At 32.5% G+C, this 20,444-nt stretch overlaps 1 protein-coding gene across 1 annotated transcript; it reads left to right on the forward strand.

The window, feature by feature from the left end:
- The first annotated feature begins 9,136 nt into the window (after window positions 1-9,136).
- Window positions 9,137-19,549, forward strand: LOC132557913 (protein disulfide-isomerase A3-like). Its single transcript, XM_060222440.1, has 14 exons — window positions 9,137-9,307; window positions 10,108-10,195; window positions 10,563-10,680; window positions 11,264-11,371; window positions 11,714-11,834; window positions 12,195-12,308; window positions 12,774-12,899; window positions 13,184-13,363; window positions 13,787-13,856; window positions 14,903-14,935; window positions 16,554-16,679; window positions 16,840-16,919; window positions 18,157-18,208; window positions 18,510-19,549. Exons 1-14 carry the CDS (start codon window positions 9,174-9,176, stop codon window positions 18,630-18,632), a joined length of 1,473 nt encoding a protein of 490 aa, XP_060078423.1. The 5' UTR covers window positions 9,137-9,173; the 3' UTR covers window positions 18,633-19,549.
- Window positions 19,550-20,444: the final 895 nt, after the last annotated feature.

A 20,444-nucleotide genomic window follows, 5' to 3' on the forward strand; every position in this document is an offset into this window, starting at 1 on the left:
GACACAACATCAGTGCCGAGACTACTCCAAAATGGCTTTACAGGCGACACTGAGTGAACACCACGGGGCCTTTATGATGGAAAGATCAGGAAATATAATCAAAAAACCACCAGAAGACTAGACTGAGATGACATAGAGACCAAGGCGAAATATCTGAGCATTAGCAGCAGTGACATCACTCTTTCATTATCCATAAGTAATCTAGTGACTTTTGCAGCATGTCTTATAGTGTCCTTTTTATATAGTACCTGAGAAATCACACACAAAATCTAAAGAAGAATATCCTTCTCAAAGTGAAGACTATTAACATGACTGACGATTCCTAAAAAGGACGAAACAGCTGTATGATTCAGTTTATTTCGTTATTTTGGTCCATCGTAATAAAATCTGCATTCACTGAAATGTTTTGTGTAAATCTTAGCAAACTGACTTTCAGTATCACTTGTAATCAGTCAGTGTAAGTGAATAATCCCGGTCAGCCTGACTAAACTGTAAGCTGGCTAGTCCTTAAGTCCAAGTGTAAAAGATTTGTGATTCGACCACGAAATCAATGAAACGCTGGCTTCCCTCCAAAACCTTGGTATATCTTCATGATTTCTTCCCTTTTCACGAATTATGTTTAAAACAGTGCATGTTGTCCATGGATTTCTGATAGTCCGTGACTGACCCATTCACTATTCTATGTCTTTTTCGTCAACTTCTTTATGTGTGATATTTATAGATGTCCCAAAGCTTTTTAAAAAGTTGTTGCCAACAATGTACTTCAGCTAACATTTTATCATCATTGTCTTTGCTGTGAAAGTATCGCGGATTTGTAAAAGCGTTCCAGTGTCGTTTCCCTGCTACACTTTCATTTAACGTACTTCGCTAACACCAACAAATATGTCAGTGTTCGTCTTCTGCGAGACCATTAACACTTTTCTCTCTCACCTTTTTAAATATTTAATTTACTATTAACACTCACTCAGTTTTGAGTGTAAAGAAATAATTCACAAAATTTTACCACACAAGAAAAAGAAAATGTCCGCCAGATCTAGGCACATGGTCATTCATTTTAGCATAAAATCCTAAAATCCTACATCACGAAACGTTTGCAAAAATATCAAGACATGACATTGTATTTTCTGTTGGTTATTCTGACAATTTTTGACACGTGCAGCACAAAATATAAACATGTCTAACACGACATAGATATGGACAGTATGAGTAACCATTCGGAGCATAAACGCAAAACAGATATCAACAGTATCACGTACCATTCGGAGCATCAACACAACATAGATATCAATAGTGTCAGATACCATTCGGAACATTAACACAACATAGATATCAACAGTATCAGATACCTTTCGGAGCACCAACACAACACAGATATCAACAGTATCAGACACCATTCGGAGCACCAACACAACATAGATGTCAACAGTATCAGATACCATTCGGAGCACTAATACAACATAGATATCAACAGTATCATATACCATTCGGAGCACCAACACAACATAGATACCACCAGTGTCAGATACCATTCGGAGCATCAAAATAACATAGATATCAACAGTATCAGATACCATTCGGAGCACCAACACAACACATATATCACCAGTATCAGATACCATTCGGAGCACCAACACAACACATATATCAAGAGTATCAGATACCATTCGGATCACCAACACAACATAATTACCTCCAGTATCAGATACCATTCGGAGCACCAACACAACATAGATATCAATAATATCAGATACCATTCGGAGCACCAACACAACATAGATACCACCAGTGTCAGATACCATTAGGAGCACCAACACAACATAGATATAAACAGTATCAGATACCATTCGGAGCACCAACACAACATAGATATCAACAGTATCATATACCATTCGGAGCACCAACACAACATAGATACCACCAGTGTCAGATACCATTCGGAGCATCAAAATAACATAGATATCAACAGTATCAGATACCATTCGGAGCATCAAAATAACATGGCTATCAATAGTATCAGATACCATTCGGACCATCAAAATAACATAGCTATCAATAGTATCAGATACCATTCGGAGCACCAAAATAACATAGATATCAATAGTATCAGATACCATACGGAGCATCATAATAACACAGATATCACCAGTGATCATAAATTGGAATGTTCTAAGTCGCCCCTGAGGGTTTAATATTTAGACCCACGACATCATTGATGAGTCCGAGAAGAACTAAACAGCTGTGTGATATGGTGCTATATACTTCATAGATTGGCTTTCATTTATCTAACTCTAAACTTGATTAAATGTTGGAATTCACTTGTGTGTCATTTGTACAATGTTCAAGATAGTCAAAATATTTTTTCTTTTCATTTCTATTGATACAAAACCCTAAACAGAAACTTAAAGAAGTGTTTCCTAATCATGATTGATGCATACAACAGAACGATGTACAGAAAATGACAAGATTGTGATAAAGACACACAAGTGAATAGCACCTTTCAATACCAATTTGGAATTAGTGGATAGTCAAATAATTAATTAAACTGCGTGCGAACTAATTTGTGATCGCATGCAGATTAATGTGAAACTCCTTTCATATTATTAACTGATCCCTGGAGGCTTATATGAAGCTCCTTGCTGATTGATATTTCACATTAAAACAAGAAGATTTAACTTTTAAACCGATACATAACTGTTTAGATTGTTCAAGACTCACAAGTGAATAGCACCTTCCAATGTAATATAATGTGTTTGTGGGACGTATCGTTTAGTCAGTAGCCATCTTGGATCGGATGTCCTTAAAGTAGCTTCTGGCTACCTCACTGAACAGCATACGGGAGACCCGTTGTACACTGTCCAGTTAGGATAAAGAGTCTTGCACAAACCGGTTCGTTTCTCAGCTCTCTGACAATCACAAACCAAGATACAGTTGAGCTAAATAACGAATTCAGCTGCATTATTTAGCTATTTCTGACTACCAGGACTAGTCAGTGATGCTGGGGTCCTAAAATATTGAGACGAGGAAAACAATTCTAATCTGAAAATGTAGTAAACAGGTTTTTTTTCTATATTTAATTAATTCAAAAGAACAATCAACAGCTTTATTGAAAATATGCTCGAGCGCAAAACAGAGCAATTTTGATTATATTAATTACATTGAAAATTACAAGAAAGAATTTATTTCCCTGTAGTTTTAATGCTCGTCTCTTTTTATAATTACTTTATCAACTGTTACTTAAGATGTTCCTATTCAACGTTATACCATCCGCCTGCTTTACTTGGCTTAATAATTTTCTATTCGAAATAACAGAAGGGGTCTGCCTCGTCCTTTCTAACTCACATTTGAACACGTTTCATCTTGTGATAAATACGTGCAAAATGATTCATCACCTGGTTGGCACCATCTTATTCAAAGCCATTCTTAAATACGCCAATCTTCTATGGACATCAACTTCATATGGAGTACCTATTTGAAAACAAAAAATTAAAAAAACAATAAGCATTACCACTAGAAATGTAATTAGATGAACATAACGCTTTACAGCTGTTGTGTAAGAGGAATTTTATATGATTCAGAAAATTATATTTCTGTATAATTCATTGGATTTTTTACGGAATGCCATAAAACTACCTTGAATTTCACTAAGGAGCACCAAGTCCTGACCCCGGCAACATCATATCGTCCATTCCCCTCAACTTTATTTCACTATTACCATTTTCCATTTTCCCTTTTTATTATATAAATATATATTGGACTCTCGTACGCGAGTGGAGGTGGATGTCTTGTGCGTTATTATCAAGGAGCTCTGAGACTGATTAGGGAGCGTAGTTGTTCGATATTTCCTGAAACCATTTTCCGTCTTATAAGTACGACGTCGAGATAAATATATCGAAACTCCGGAAGTGTTGCACAAGTTAGAGACATTGATCACGGGCTAATGCCGGTAATTCACAACCAACTCTGATCGTTGTAGACGAATGTGTCTTCATTTTCAAGCGTTATGTATAGGAGCGGCGTCAGACTCCACGAGTCTGGTCCATTTAAAATGGTATGCTCGGATCAAGATTTCCGTATGATCCTCACTGCTGAACGATTTGTCAGATTGAAAACATTATCGATTACATTCGCAGTGCTGACACTATGTTTAAATTTTTCACAGTTAAATGTTTGCCTCCGCATTTAAAAAAAAAAACTTTTTTTTTAGCAAAATCAAGATGATTTGTGGTGTACATGGTATATTTTCCATAGTCGTCTTTGAATGACGACAGGTATCTAGTAATATGTATGTATAGGGTTTGTTTGTATGATAACAGTGCTGGAAAGGCTAGAGAGAACATTTAGAAATGGGCATTTGGAGGTAATGTCTGTAATCTCCGGTAATCTCCTCAAATTAGCAAGGTGACAAAGTGGGTGCACGGCGAGCGAATCGTACATCCGTGAGGCGTTCTTTCGAAGAGGTCGGGCACGCTATATGAATATATTTTGTCATTCCCTATTTGCTGAGAGTCGGTACAATTGATGAATTTATATTTGCAACACATGCTAACTGTCAGTAAATCGCAAACGTTGGAAAATGATTTTAAAGTATGAACGTTAAAAACGTCAATTGATACAGATATATACCACGGTAACAAGTCATAACAATATCTAGAATCTACACTTTGTTTTCTTTATGAAGCAATCAGGTGAGATAAGTTCTGTGTTGATACATAGACAGTTATTCATCATTTGTTAGATATGCAACACCAGTCTCGAACATTTTATTTTCACTTTATCTATATAGTTAATGAACCGGGAAACATTCTACAGCATGAACATACTTACAAGGCAGTTTGACTGACCTAACACCCAAGTAGATTGAGATCATTTTTAAAAATCAACTAGAGCCTATTATATCTGAGCAATCATAATTAATAATATTTGAAGGAGTTAATCGGGCACACAACAAATAGTCAAATCTGACATGCCATCAAATATGTAATATCAAATTTAAGTGGTAATATCAATTTTAATTATGAAATAAGAAAAAAAAAACAAGAAAATACCAGCATGCCATCATAATCATAATCCAAACTCATCGCACAAAGAAATAGAATATTTCTCAATGAGGTAACCATGACGACCGTAAACATTCCCCATAATTTTCATCAACCTGCATCTTTTGAATCCCTGCGTTACAAATTTGTCAGTCAGTTAACGACTTCTTGCAAGGAGACTGTGATAATGGGAACAACCCTTTGAATATCGAATCAACTGTGACATACAAACACCATAGGCTGGGGATGCAGGGTTGTTGCTATCCAGGGAATGAAAATTCAAAATAGGAAAATTGAAATCATAACGCTTATTAGACAGCTTAATGGAAAGCTGTCCATGTTGGTTCGAAATAAGCTGCTAATGTCGAATCTGTCATATCTTTGATTTCCAGTTCTGGTGGATATATACGATCGCCGAAGTCAATAAATTTCTTCTTATTTAAAGACAAGACGTCATCAATATAGCTGAAATTGAAACTAAACGACTTTGATCAACTAGGCCTCATATGAAAACAAAAACAAGTCAGCCAACAGAGGGGCACAATTACTATCCAATAGTATACCAATAGTCTGTTGAAAGAGCTTACCAAACTCGAAGATGTTGTCAACCAGAAACACATTTTATTTATTTGTTCTCCATGTATTTCTTCTTTGACTTGGACGTATACATTACGAAATACGCTTCAACATAGTTCACAACCATGTATTTGCACAGCCGTTCACCTTTCTTGGAGAAGAAAGCTCTCATAACACCGAAGAGAACGAAGTCGTTCTTTCAGTTTAGAATAGTGGTGCATATTGTGTAAAAATCGCTTACAGAAGAAATTTTCTTGGAGAGAGCGCTAGTGATCGGTCAAAGGCTCTTTGGAGATCTTTATAAGTCAAATACTATTAATTCTACTTCTTGAGTAAACAGTATCACAGTAAGACTGTAACCTAGATTTGATATTACTAAGAACAGAGGTTGGTAGTTTTGATAAAGGCTTGGTTTAACAGCTAGATTAGCCATCAATTGAACGCTGTTTACATGGATTCTTTCGAAGTTTAGGAATTCAATATAAACGGGGCAGGTCCGTAACCTATTCATTAAAAGGCAATCTGAATAATTGTAACATCAGAGCATGATTTGCCAGTATTTCGTCTTTTAAAGGATTTTATAATGTAAAGGTAGGGGTCCCTTTGGAATCAAGAAAGTCTAGTTCTTTTTGTATCCATGAAATGTAATGATGTTTGCAGTTAAGTATCCAGTTATTGGACGCCATATCTGCAGACACGATAACATACCCGTTATCTACAATTTGAAGTGCTTAACATCAGGATCGTAGAAAGCTGGCGTATGTTTTGTTTTCATTTCAGACTCCAAGCTGCGAATTATTTAAGAACGATGTGGAAGATGTGGACGACACTGAAGTCTTGTCTGAGGAGGAGGTGGGAGCCACAAATGACAAGTTTGATCAGCATGAGTCGGAAAATACAGAGGTCAAATTTGATCAACCAGAGTTCGAAGAAAGAAGAAAAAGCTTGAAAATCAAGTCGGGTAGGCCAAATATGGAAGTTACCAATGCCACTTGTGATCTGAAAGAGAAAACACTCTCGAAAGTCGATAAAGATAAACAACAGGTGGAAGTCATCAAAGTAAACCGAGATCGGCTTGAAGATGAAGCTATCAAAACGAATGGAATCCGGTAACAAGAATCAAATGTGATAATCCGGAGTCGGAAGCCACAAAAGTCACTTGAGATCAACACGAGAAAGAAGTAACCAAGGTAGGTCTGACAAACGAGGCATACACCGCCAGATACACTTCTGACTAGCATGAAATAAAAACTGATAAAAGGAGAGGTGTCCAAAGCCGAAGTGAAGACTGTCGAATAAAACGGAAAGCCTTCAAAATCAGGATCTAACAACAGCTGATTTACTATAAAGTTGAGAGTTGACTAGATAAAGGAAGTATCTTCAACCAAAAAGCATTAAAATTGTCAAAACAATCAAACAAGCATCAGCCATGAAGCAACCAAACCACCTCCCATACTGTTAAACAGTAAATCAATGAAATCATCAAGATTATCCTGCATAAACAAACAGAGGAAGGGAGACAACACAAAGACAGTGTTGGTAAACGTGCATGAAAATGTCCTCTTGACGTCAAAAGGTGGATAGTTGAACATGGACAAGTTGGTAAAGTTCAAAAACTTTGTTTTGTAAATCCACTAGAACCCATCGTGTGTATTCATTTTTAAATGGTTAAAATAATTTCGTCGCGTTAAATCTCGTCCCTACCCTTATGCTTCCTACTTTTTAGATACCAATTAAATATCACATTTTCTAAAATGTGTTCTCCTAATTTCCCTTGGTTCGCTAACTGATCAACGGGAAATAAAGCATATAAGTTAAAGTTTTATCATAACTGTCATTCACTGATTACGTCACTTTAGATTGAGTATTTTTGTAATATTGTAATATCACTATACAATGGAGCGTTTTCATTGGCTACGCAAGTCAGGATGATACTGCATCATGAAATGCATAGAAACATGTCTGTTAGATTTTATCATGACGTAGAATTTTATAATCATTAAATAATCAGTTCTGAAATAAAAATATAACTTTAAAACGTTGTAACGTTTACAGATTGTTTGTACTGTTTGTTCGTTGATTTGTTTTTTTTTTTTTGTTTTTTTTTTTTTTTTTTTTTTTTTTTTTTTTTTTTTTTTTTTTTTTTTTTTAGGGGGTATTTATTTAATTATTTATCTATTTATTTCCTTAGTTATGGTTCATTTATTTCTTTTATTTCCCTTTAAAACAATATTTTGTGGTTGATATTTCCAGTTTTAACGGTCATCAGGGCGCTTGTAAGTTATTGTAAATTCAACATGTGAATAATAGTGTATCTGACGAATTTATTTTGAATGCCAACAAATGCAATTTTCGATTAAATAGCATTTAGAAAGTATGTACATGCATTAAGCTGCATTGATATAAGTTTTCACATAAAAAGAAATTATGTTTTGTTTTGCCTCTACATAAAATATTGGATACAGATTCAAAATCAAAGAAAAATCTATATGTAACTTCTCCTATCCCTTGTTTACTTGGTTGCCGCAGTTTTCAAGTTTTGATGATGTCCCAAATATTTTAACGCCATTATTATCTCATGAATATTAATTAGTTGAACGAGACTATTTCTCCACGTGATGGTTCCATGTTATCGACAGAAATGTTTCAAATGGCGTACTTTAAACTTGTCAAAAACTTGACCTTTCTGTGATAAAAAGTGTCTTTGGTTTGCTTTCATTTCAAATTAGATATAAAATCATTTTAAAATCCTTTATATGAAACGGGTAACAGCTGTGACAATATATATCTAGAAGAGATTATTAAGTTGTTGAAGTACTAAACAGACAGCTGTGACAATATATATCTATAAGAAGTTATTTAGTTGTTTCAGTACTGAACAGATCACCTATATGTGATATGTAGGATGTCTGTGTGCGTACTATCAATGACGTATATATACGTTATATACGTCTCTGGTACTATGTACCTGTAATAATTTTAAAAGTTTCTCATCCTGTAAAAATAGACTCGGTCCTGCCTTCAGAATATTTAATTAATAAAATAGTAGATGTGGGCGCGTATTCATGAACCGTTCTCATGCTCCAGCATGACTTTTGTGCTCATATTATCTAGATGAATTATAAAAAAAGTTTGCTTGAGCACAAAATCTATGTTTGAGCATGAGAATGGTGTCATGAATACGGGCCCTGATCTCAAAAGAAAGGGAGATAATGTAAACAAAGCCTAAGCAGGGATATTTCTTAACAAACTTTTATATTTAGGGTCTGGTAGCCAGTCTGCATTTAAAGTATAATTAAGACGTTTAAATTTCACCAGTAAAATCAAGACATCAAAAATTACTATTTAAAACAAAATTATCAATATGCCGGCGTGTCAGGACAAACAGATATATAAATGGGCTAGTCATTTCCGGCAATCTCGGTCATTTTCGGTTTTCTTCGTTGGAAAATCGTACATGTGGACCAATCACGTTCCGCCAGCGCATGAACTCATTCCACGTTGTGTTTACCGGCATCGAAAGATACACACTCCGATAACACGGGAGAGAAGATAGACGAAATGTTGAGATTTGCTGTGCTACTTTTGTTGGCATCGCTTGCCTATGGCAGCGATGTACTTGACTTTGATGACAGTAACTTTGAAAGCAAAATTGTACAACATGATGTTATTTTAGTCGAGTTTTTTGCTCCATGGTGAGTATATATAATTGCTTCCTGATCCATTTTTACAGGCAACCGATGTGTTCTGTTAAGTTTATCGTTTCATACACTTATGCAGTTACTAAATTACAACAAGCGTTGAATACTCTCACAATCATTTAATACATTTAGTTGTTGTGTTCGTGAACAAAGTCCATAATTACGTGAGTAATATATGTTGATCCTGTTATGAAAGGGCCGTGACCAACTGAAAGGAAAGAGAAAGGGTCGGAGAGAAGAAGGTACATAAGTGATGAAAACACTTAATGCAAATTACCACCGCTTTCAGAGTTTCAGAGAGATGATCTCAAACTGATCACTACTGTGGTGTGCTCTGCCGAATGTGCTCATTAGAGCCATCTATCCTAGCAGCTACTGTTTTTCCCAAAGCCTTGTCCATTAAAACTAAAGACAAATTCTCCATAGCCACCTTCAGTCTGGTGTTCTACCAAATGATCGAGCTAATGAAGAGTTCATCCTTAATTCTCTTCTGCCCGGCAACCCATCACTGTAGACAGATGACCTACCAAATATAGGGAGTATATAGTTTAGGGAGATTCTTGCTTGTCACGACTAGTTCAGTCCAAACCAATGTCAAATGAGATTTGGCTTTGCCGAGACATTAGTAGGGAAGATTCTGTGTGCATTATGTGAAGAAAAATAAAGCAAAAAATTGCACAGGAGCATAAAAAGGCTGCTACCATTTTGTTGTTTCTCTGTACAGGTAACAGCATTGTAAAAAAATTGGCATCAAAGTATGAGAAGGCTGCTATAACACTTGCTTCTTTTTACAGGTGTGGGCATTGCAAAAAATTGGCACCCGAGTATGAGAAGGCTGCTACCGCTTTGAAGAAGAATGACCCTCCACTGGCTCTGGCTAAGGTGAAAAAATATATCTTTTGGTATATATTTATCCAGTAAGAAAATATTTTTTAATAGAAATGTTTAAGAAAATAAAGGAATTATGATTAAAGAGAAGTACAATTTGTTGTTATGCAAAGAATTTAATTGATGAACTTAAAAACTCAGACACAAAAATACCGGTAATGAAAAAACATTCAGTTTGCTGGACTCAAAACTACATTTTTGAAACAGTCCATTGTTTGTCTTTTTGATAGCAAAGCAACCAAGCCAGACCATCATTATTTATGTATGATGATATTGAGCATAACAAAGGTCATAGTGTCAATTTCAATATTTAATGTAAATATTGTGAATTAAAAATGGAATGTCAATCATTTCATTGCAGGTGGACTGTACTGCCAATACTGATACTTGTTCCAAGTTTTCCGTCAGTGGTTATCCTACCCTAAAAATCTTTCGTGGAGGAGTGTTCTCTAAAGACTATGATGGAGGACGAGATGAAGGTATGAAGACTCGTCATATAATGGCTACTTATCTAGACATATTATTTGTAGAGAATGTATCATTATGTTTAATCCAAAAGAGAATGTTCCATAGTTACAACCACCTGACTGATGACAAACCAAAACATTTGGTTTTCAATAAGGTATATCATGATTCAATATTAGCTTTTAGAACTCCAAGAGTAAATAAAAAGGATAATAAGTTTTCCAAATAAAAGAAACAAAAAATATGAATTATTTTGATCCGTTATCAATGTCTTATCCATACTTGTAAAATTTACTTATATGTTTGATCAAGAGATCTTGAATAACATGATTTGACAACAAAATTCTGGGATGATGGATTATATATCAAGTCAATTCAAACATCTTAAATGTCATGATATGCATGATGCCTGAAGAAAGTGAAGTTAGCATTATTTATATAATCTTATCTCATTTTCAAGGTCACAACCTCAGTAGGGAATTGTGAAAAATAATATTTAGTTGTACTGCTGAAAAAACTTGCCTATATGTATTTTGTAAAAATATTCAGCTTGTAAACGAATGAATGATTTTCAGATACTTGTTTATTTGATTACAGCTGGCATCGTGAAATATATGAAGAAAGAAGGTGGACCATCTGCCAAGGAGCTGACTGATGTTGAAACAGCAGAAAAATATCTCGCAGTTGCAGAGTATGCTTTAGTTGGTAAGACCCCACTGTAGACCATTTAGATCTGGTGAATAAACCGGAAATATTCTAGTCACTGGTTTTTTATAATACATTATTGATAGATATGATTGATGCATTAAGTAATTAGTACTGGATATGTCTTTATTACTGATGTACATGTATACTATGTTGTGATTCTTAAATTTTTTTCAAAAAGTCCACAACCTATATATTGTAAGATAAATTATGTTTATAGATGGATTATCATGATCGATCTTATATGTTTAATGAGTTTGAAGATATGAAGATTAGGACTAAATCTTGTTTCAAAGACTAACATGATTTCATGAGCTAACTACATATAATGTCTGATTCTAGGATTCTTCAAAGATGCTGGAAAACAGGAAAAATTCAAGAAAGCTGCTGATGTTCTGAACAGCGAAGTTCGATTTGCTTTTACAACAGAACAATCTGTTCTGGATAAATATGGTTATTCTGAGTAAGTGTTAAGCTTACAGTCTTTTGATTAGATGTGGCACTGGGAAAACAAAGAATGAACTCTTAGATAAGCAGTGTGAAAAAGGATAATGAAATACTTAATAGAATAGAAAACTGAAATCCTCTGTGAAAAATTGAGTACGATCTTAACATGTGGGTTTGGTGGTTTTTGACTTCTATTGATGTTAAGATTCTATTCATGTTAAGATATTCTTGATAAAATCAAAGTATGGTCAGCTTATTCTGTTAATGAGATTTATTTGAACTTTTTTTTTTAACTTTGATGAAAAAGCATTAGTGATTTGTTTATTGGTGTTCTGAATGCTATATGTAAGAATTCTGTTTGTCATTTTTTTTGCAGCGAGGTTGTCCTGTTACAGCCAAAAACTCTTCACAGCAAATTTGAAGACGCAGCTATCAAGTTTGATAAAGCTTTGACAACCGACAATCTACGAAACTTCCTGGGAATCAATTTGTATGTTTTAGTTGGATTAATCTGACACTAGCATTATGATCATTTATGTAATTTATTTATAGTTTCCAAGCAAAACCCTTTTACTATTTAATTTGCCACACTCTATATTCCATTAAATATTTTTTTGAATGATTGTTGTTAACCACTCGACTTTTTGAAGCCAATGATTTGATGTGTAATCCTCTTGATAGGTAGATAAATGGGACTACCCCATTATTATAGGAAACAATGTTGGACTCTTTGTGGTCAGAAGAGGTATAACATTATTATAAATATTGTTGAGGTTATAATTTGCCAAAATGCAAGTGATTTTCAGGAAATCTATATTGGTTATAAAACATTATATACATATATTCATATACATAATCAACTGATATTTTACATACATTTGACACTTAGAGAACATTGCCCACAAAATGATTGCTTGAATAACCAAAGACTAATCATGCCATTATTTGTTTTCAGACTCGGCCTTTGCGGTCACCGTACCATACCAAATGCAGCTTCTTTCTCAAGGAGACCCCTTGTTGTTGCATACTTCGATGTTGACTATGTGAAAAATGTTAAGGGAACAAACTACTGGAGAAACAGGTGAATCATTTTACTAGGAAATACTCCCACATTAAAAGTTGTGCAATTGTATTAGTAAAGTCAAGGTCACAGGACAAAAACAAAAACTTTAAGGTAAAAAAAAAAGGTATTATTGCCACCTTACAACTAGAGATTATCCTCTCTTCACAAAATGTTCATAGATCTTGTTTTTGAGAGGAATGCATAAAACAAATTTTTAAGAATTTATTCTCTTTAATTTAATTCAATACATGCAAATTATTTTCAATCTTATACTTACCGGGGGAACAAAAATATTTTTTCAGGGTGATGAAGGTTGGAAAGAAGTTACAGGATGCAGGTAAAGATGTATTCTTTGCTGTAAGCAATGCTGATGAATTTTCTCAGGAGTTAGAAGAGTTTGGAATGAAAGGAGATGGAAAGACAGTTCAAGTAAATGCAAGGGATTCACGTGAAAAGAAATTTGTCATGACTGAAGAGTTTTCGTAAGTAACTAGATTTCAGCTTTGCAATGTAAATTATAAGCCATACAATCATTGAGTCCTTGGGTATATTTCTGATACCAAAGTTGATTCAGAACACATTAAACTGTCTGTTTTCCTTAATTTAGAAATTTACATCTACAAGTTTGTATATTGTGGGTAGGTTTAAGGGTAATGTAAAATTTACAACCAAAGGGTTTTGATAATCTTCTCTATTTAGTGAAGTTAACCATGGTGTACTTTTAAAATTAATTGTATCCAAAACAAATATCTTTTGTGAATAGCACATAACAGAGGTAATGCTGTATGTTTCAGTACTTTTTCGTCTTTGTTTGATAGTGCATCACCAAAAGACAAAAGTATAAACATGATTTAAAAAGAAGAGAAACCAAAAAAAATACGTAAATCTTTTTTTTTAATTCACAGAATGGATACATTTGAAAAATTTGTCAATGATTTCTTGGATGATAAACTTGAAGCTTATATGAAATCCGAGGCTGTAAAAAAAAAAAAAAAAAAAAAAAAAAAAAAAAAAAAAAAAAAAAAAAAAAAAAAAAAAAAAAAAAAAAAAAAAAAAAAAAAAAAAAAAAAAAAAAAAAAAAAAAAAAAAAAAAAAAAAAAAAAAATAACAACAAAAAAAAAAAAAAAAAAAAAAAAAAAAAAAAAAAAAAAAAAAAAAAAAAAAAAAAAAAAAAAAAAAAAAAAAAAAAAAAAAAAAAAAAAAAAAAAAAAAAAAAAAAAAAAAAAAAAAAAAAAAAAAAAAAAAAAAAAAAAAGACAACAAAAAAAAAAAAAAAAAAAAAAAAAAAAAAAAAAAAAAAAAAAAAAAAAAAAAAAAAAAAAAAAAAAAAAAAAAAAAAAAAAAAAAAAAAAAAAAAAAAAAAAAAAAAAAAAAAAAAAAAAAAAAAAAAAAAAAAAAAAAAAAAAAAAAAAAAAAAAAAAAAAAAAAAAAAAAAAAAAAAAAAAAAAAAAAAAAAAAAAAAAAAAAAAAAAAAAAAAAAAAAAAAAAAAAAAAAAAAAAAAAAAAAAAAAAAAAAAAAAAAAAAAAAAAAAAAAAAAAAAAAAAAAAAAAAAAAAAAAAAAAAAAAAAAAAAAAAAAAAAAAAAAAAAAAAAAAAAAAAAAAAAAAAAAAAAAAAAAAAAAAAAAAAAAAAAAAAAAAAAAAAAAAAAAAAAAAAAAAAAAAAAAAAAAAAAAAAAAAAAAAAAAAAAAAAAAAAAAAAAAAAAAAAAAAAAAAAAAAAAAAAAAAAAAAAAAAAAAAAAAAAAAAAAAAAAAAAAAAAAAAAAAAAAGACAAAAAAAAAAAAAAAAAAAAAAAAAAAAAAAAAAAAAAAAAAAAAAAAAAAAAAAAAAAAAAAAAAAAAAAAAAAAAAAAAAAAAAAAAAAAAAAAAAAAAAAAAAAAAAAAAAAAAAAAAAAAAAAAAAAAAAAAAAAAAAAAAAAAAAAAAAAAAAAAAAAAAAAAAAAAAAAAAAAAAAAAAAAAAAAAAAAAAAAAAAAAAAAGTGGACCAGTGAAGGTAAGGTAGTCATAACTAAAGAATCCGAGGCTGTACCAGCAGACAACAGTGGACCAGTGAAGGTAAGGTAGTCATAACTAAAGAGGTGAGGGGGGGATATGGTCGACCTTATCAGGCTGTCGAAAATCAAATAAATTTTGTTGAACCCATTTGAATTATACAACATTATGCCTGTGGATATAAATTAGAGTTTGAAGCCTGAAAATCAACATAACCAAAATCGTGATGATGAGTTTAAAGCATCCAGTTGTCAGTTATAATATGAGCATCAATGGGAATAGTGACCTCATAGAATAATTATTGTAACGCCAATATCTTTATCAATAGTTTTACTAGTAGTCCCACAATATGTTCATAGCATATAACCAGTATTTTCAGACTTATCAAAATACTCTATTATATGTCTTTCTGCATTCAGAGAGTTGCGTGGTAATGTTTAGAGTTGATGTAAGGCAAGGAGAAATGGATAGAGATATAATGTACCAAACAGAATCAGATTGGAACCAGTCAACTTTGTTCACTTTTGCAAACAGATCCCTTCTTAGATTAATCAAATGTTCTTGTCCCATGCATGGCTGGTTTAGAGAAGTTTCACTGTCTTATACAAACTGAAAGGGGGATAGTCATGCATCAGCTTTGTCATTCTGTATCATGCAACAGCTGCCATAAATGAATTTATTTTGGGTTAAGTTCATATTTCTGGGCCAGAATCATGTGGAAAATTAATTTGAATAATTTCTGACAACTTGGTACAAATCAAGACCAGTACTTGTATGGGCTATTATTCCATAACATTAATGACTTGAGTTACTTTTGCTCATAAGTAGGACTGGTTTGGCTTTGGTTGTTTCTTAGGTGTTAAGGACATAGCTACTGATCTCATTTTGTTTTCTGATAAGCCTTGATGATTTTTGTGTACGTGCATGTTCTTGACCAATTATGCCTGAAATGTTGGAATTTATAGAGACAATTCCATTGGTCAGTTTAAACATGGAGTCTCTTAACTCTCTTTGTTGGTTTGTAGCATTTGATCAAATAGTGTACTGTTATCTAACAGTCCAGAGTTTAAATCTTAAAATTGATATGTAGTTTTCAGACTTTTGAGAGAGGGTGGTGGGGTGGGGGGTTGCATGCTACATGTCTGTTAGTCCTGTCCCAAAATCAATAACATCACTCTAGCAGCTTCATTTCATATCTTATTTTAAATCAGCTATGACAACACCTCATCAGAGATCATTTTTTACAGTGCTAAGGTGAAGGTCACCATTACTATGTATAGAATCGGTGACATCACTCTGACAACTTAAATTGTGAGGGATTGTAATCAAATTACATGAATATGCAAAATTCATTGAATATGAGAAAACTGTCAGGGTTCAAAGGTTAAGATCAAGGTCACTATTACCATTTGTAGAAAATTATTGACATCACTCAGGCAATATCAATGATTGAAAGATTTTTTTCAAACCATGTTATTGTTAGAGCCATTATTTCTCAAGGGATTATGATCAAACTAAATTGTCACAATATCTTTGGTTGGTATACCTTTTTATAGTGCACAATACATAGAAACAAGGTTTTTCTTCTGCTGTCAGTATCATGTAAAAATTGTAGTTCTTAGTAATTGTAGAATGGACTTTGATAGGATTGAAATAAAGAGTTGCTATTTTTTTGTTTCAGGTTCTTGTTGCCAAAAATTTTGACGAGATTGTTACTGATGATAAAGATGCGCTGTTAGAATTTTATGCTCCCTGGTGTGGACATTGTAAATCCTTGGAGCCAAAATACAATGAATTAGGAGAAAAGGTATGATAAGAAAAAATTGGTGAAACAAAGAGAGAGATAGAGATATGTTTACAAAGCAGAAGTAAATCACTTATTTAGATAAACAGTACAACGATGTTCCCCTTAAATGCAATTTCATTAACAATAAGATATTAAAATTCACAAAATATTGTTTTAACAGGTTAAAGACATTTCGGACATTGTTATTGGAAAAATGGATGCTACAGCAAATGACGTACCAAGTCCATATGAAGTTAGAGGGTAAGTCCTTATGCAAAAAGAAATCAGACGTTACATTATTCTTATTCAACCTCTTGATGTAGTATGACATTAAAATGAAATTGTTTATGCTGTATGAGGAACTAAAGTCTATTCGCAAGATAACTTGCAATGAATTAAAAAATGCCTTAACGCATATGGTTTTGGAAATTTATGCACTCTATCTATTCCCAAAGAATGATGAACCATAAAAGCAATAAAAATTCACAAAAGTATCCTCTTTAAATATGTGTTCAATGACTGAATATTTACAAGTGTAAGCTATCTGTACAGACAAAGGTCTTATCTTCAGTATTTGTCATTATTCTGAAACCAGCCCATGTTAAAGCTTCTTTAAAAGACTGGTATGTTAAAATAGGTGATATCTGCTTTTCTTAATTGTGTGTCAGTAAATGCAGTATTCAATGATTTTGTTTTGATACCTGCATTTTCCCTTGTCCAGTCTGCCTGGTCACTATCATTGGCCATGATGTATATCAGAGCGATTCCTTGTTATTGATTTCTAAATGATGGAAAATTAATAGCTATCCAGGAGAAGCCTTTTATGAAGCAAAATGATTGAGTTTGAACTTGCTGTCAGATTTTGATTATCCTTTGGAAGTTATTCTGGACTTATTTGGTCATTCATACAAGGGTTTGATGTAAACCAGTTAATAGGGTCCTGCATGGAAATGGTGTGTAATTATGATGGTCACTGGTTTTTCTTTCTTGCCAACGGCACTTATACGCTTCTTGAGATAATCTCAGAATAAGAACACTACATATATGTATGTTCCCAAACGTTACATGATCGGTATAGTGATGTGCAGGTGTGAGGTTTAAAAAGTTGCTATTGCCAAAAATTGCTGTGACTGAAACTATAGCATCAAGAATTCACTGTCAGAAATACACATCATATAAGGTCCTAACAGATGGCCAAACCCTGGTGTCAAAACTCTGGCAACACATGTAAGATATCTCAGTGTATTACTGCTAATTTCTGTGTACTTGAATAAAACCATATAACTATAACCCTTAATCCAAGACGGTCATGTTTACTTGGTGCCAATAGGGGAGATATATTGTTAGGTATATAGTAGAGCCCTTGCTCACCAATCAGTTTTCTAGTTCTTAATTTTTCTTTGGCAGTGACATTGAAACTATCTCACTGGATGGATATCTATCATGTCATACCTTCGATTGCTTCAACAGTGTACATGCATTTATTTTCTACTTTCAGTTTCCCAACCATTTACTTTAAACCCAAGGGTAGGCCACCAATGAAATATGAGGTAGGTAGTCTGAAACAGTTAATTAATACTGAAGCAATAAATTCAAAATTATATTTCAAACATTGTTCTCATGCTCTAATATGACAGAATTTGACAATATTGAGAAACTAGAAAAAAATTGTATGCATCAAAATTCTGATTTATTCCTTGGACTTCTTCAACAGTTACAGTGTGATACCTTTGAACTCAGAATTTGAAGTAACTCTCTGGAATTTTGTCCCCAAGATTGAATAGATCTTTCATTATTAGTGAGTTTTTTGTTAATTGTTAAACAACACATACTCATTTTCTTGAACTACAGGGTGGAAGAGAAGTCAATGATTTCATGAAATACTTGGCCAGCAATGCTGAAAGCAAGGATGAGGTTAACGCAGCTATGGATGGTGAGAAGAAAAAGAAGAAGAAGAAGAAGACTGAACTATAAACACTTAAAGAGCATGAAAGTAGCTAAAGTAAAAAAGTGCAGATCGAATGAAAGAAGTACATGATTATCATAGAGCTATTCTTCTCATCCTTTTCTTTTATGTAAGTGATAAGTATTGACTTTCATTCCCATTTTTACATTATGTAAACAGTATCTTCAACATATTAATATGTATGGGTGTTTTACTCCCGACAGTCAAGTTAACTTACTCTCACAAAATTTCATTCCATGCAGTTGTGGGGTTTTTCAAATTCTTGATATATGTATCAAAATGATTAAGTGAATTACTTTCTTACAAAGATAAACCAAAAACTTGTGATTAGGTTTCTCCTGCAGTGACATGTAAATTATTCATATCTTGTTTTTGATAGTTTATTTTATTGACAGCAATGTTCATTTGGGTGCTGGTAAACATTCATGTTGTTAACTTCAATTTGTAGTTGGTGCATGGTGAATGGTTAGTGCGAGATTTGGGTATGAATGTGAATATTAATGAATATTAATGAATATAAAGGTGTGCGTGAATGAGTTTCTCTTATGCCAAGGGTAGAATATTTATATTTTTAATGGGAGAATTCTGAGCTTTACTGATTATGTAACGACCAATAAAAATTTTAACATGAAATGCTTTACTGATCAGTCGCATCCTAGACACTTTAAAAACTTTAAATCTACCACCAAGTAGTGCTTCTGAAATCAAAAACATTTCCTTTCCGCTGTTATCTCCTCAGTAAGGAAGCCCTGATGTTGCTATACCATTGTCCATTATCATTGTTAGGCCCCTAAAATGTTTATGTATCCTTTTCTTACAATATATAATATATATAAAGTGAAAGAAAGAAATGCAAGTTGGGAAAATTGAAGCAAAACTCTGTGGAAGCCTCAATAGATTGAAACATTAAATTAATTTAAACTGATCTTGGTTTTGCGTTTTATTTTTAATTTCTGCATGGTCACAAAATGATACGCGTTTCAAACTGTCATTTTCTTGTTACACTGCAATTTGAGAGGGCAGGAAATGTCAGGAACGCTGTAAGTTGTATAAAACCAGTTCATACATAAGAATCCAGTGAAATGCCATTTTTGTGGCGTTGAAGGGTTATGCGATATTGATCAACATGAAGGAACTTTGTTTTTGTGGCTTTAGACAATGACAGATGAATGGATTCAGGCCTCAAATTGAAGGCTTTTTACTGGCTATTTGCAAGTAGAAATCCAAGAATTGCAAGTAGAAAAAATAATGACTTGCTTTCTTCAGCAAGTGGATTCATCAGACACAACAGTTCTTCTATAATGATGATGTATATTGGATGAAGCATGGTAATACATTATAAATCACAAAACAAAACACATTATTTGAACATGGAGATTTGCGATAATAGCAAGTAGAAAGTCATTTTAGCAAGTACAAATTTAAGGCACTTGCTGTTTTCAGTAAGTGACAAAAAATGTTAAATTTGAGGCCTGGGATTATTGTTTTAGTTTTGTTTTCCTGAAAGATTTTATCCTTAAAATGTGCTTAAACCATGAAAAAAGTACCAACAAATGGTTCAGGCAGTGCAGTGTTTGAAAAAGCCTAAGAGATGGTAATCAAAATGTTTTAAACTCCATCTATTTTCTTTTTAACAACTATGGTGTTGCAATATATTAAGCAATATACATATTATGCTAAGTACAGTTAATAATGAACTGACAAATCCATTCACTTAGGCTCAAACACCAAGATAGACGTGTAAAAAATGGCATAATGAAATCCTAATGGATTTATCTTGTCTGCCAGTTAGAAATATTGCTCTCTTTTAACAAGTTTGT

This window comes from Ylistrum balloti, unplaced genomic scaffold, assembly GCF_031769215.1.
Source record: "Ylistrum balloti isolate Yb309-2 unplaced genomic scaffold, AGI_CSIRO_Ybal_v1 Utg370740, whole genome shotgun sequence".
In the NCBI taxonomy this organism is placed as follows: Eukaryota; Metazoa; Mollusca; class Bivalvia; order Pectinida; family Pectinidae; genus Ylistrum; species Ylistrum balloti.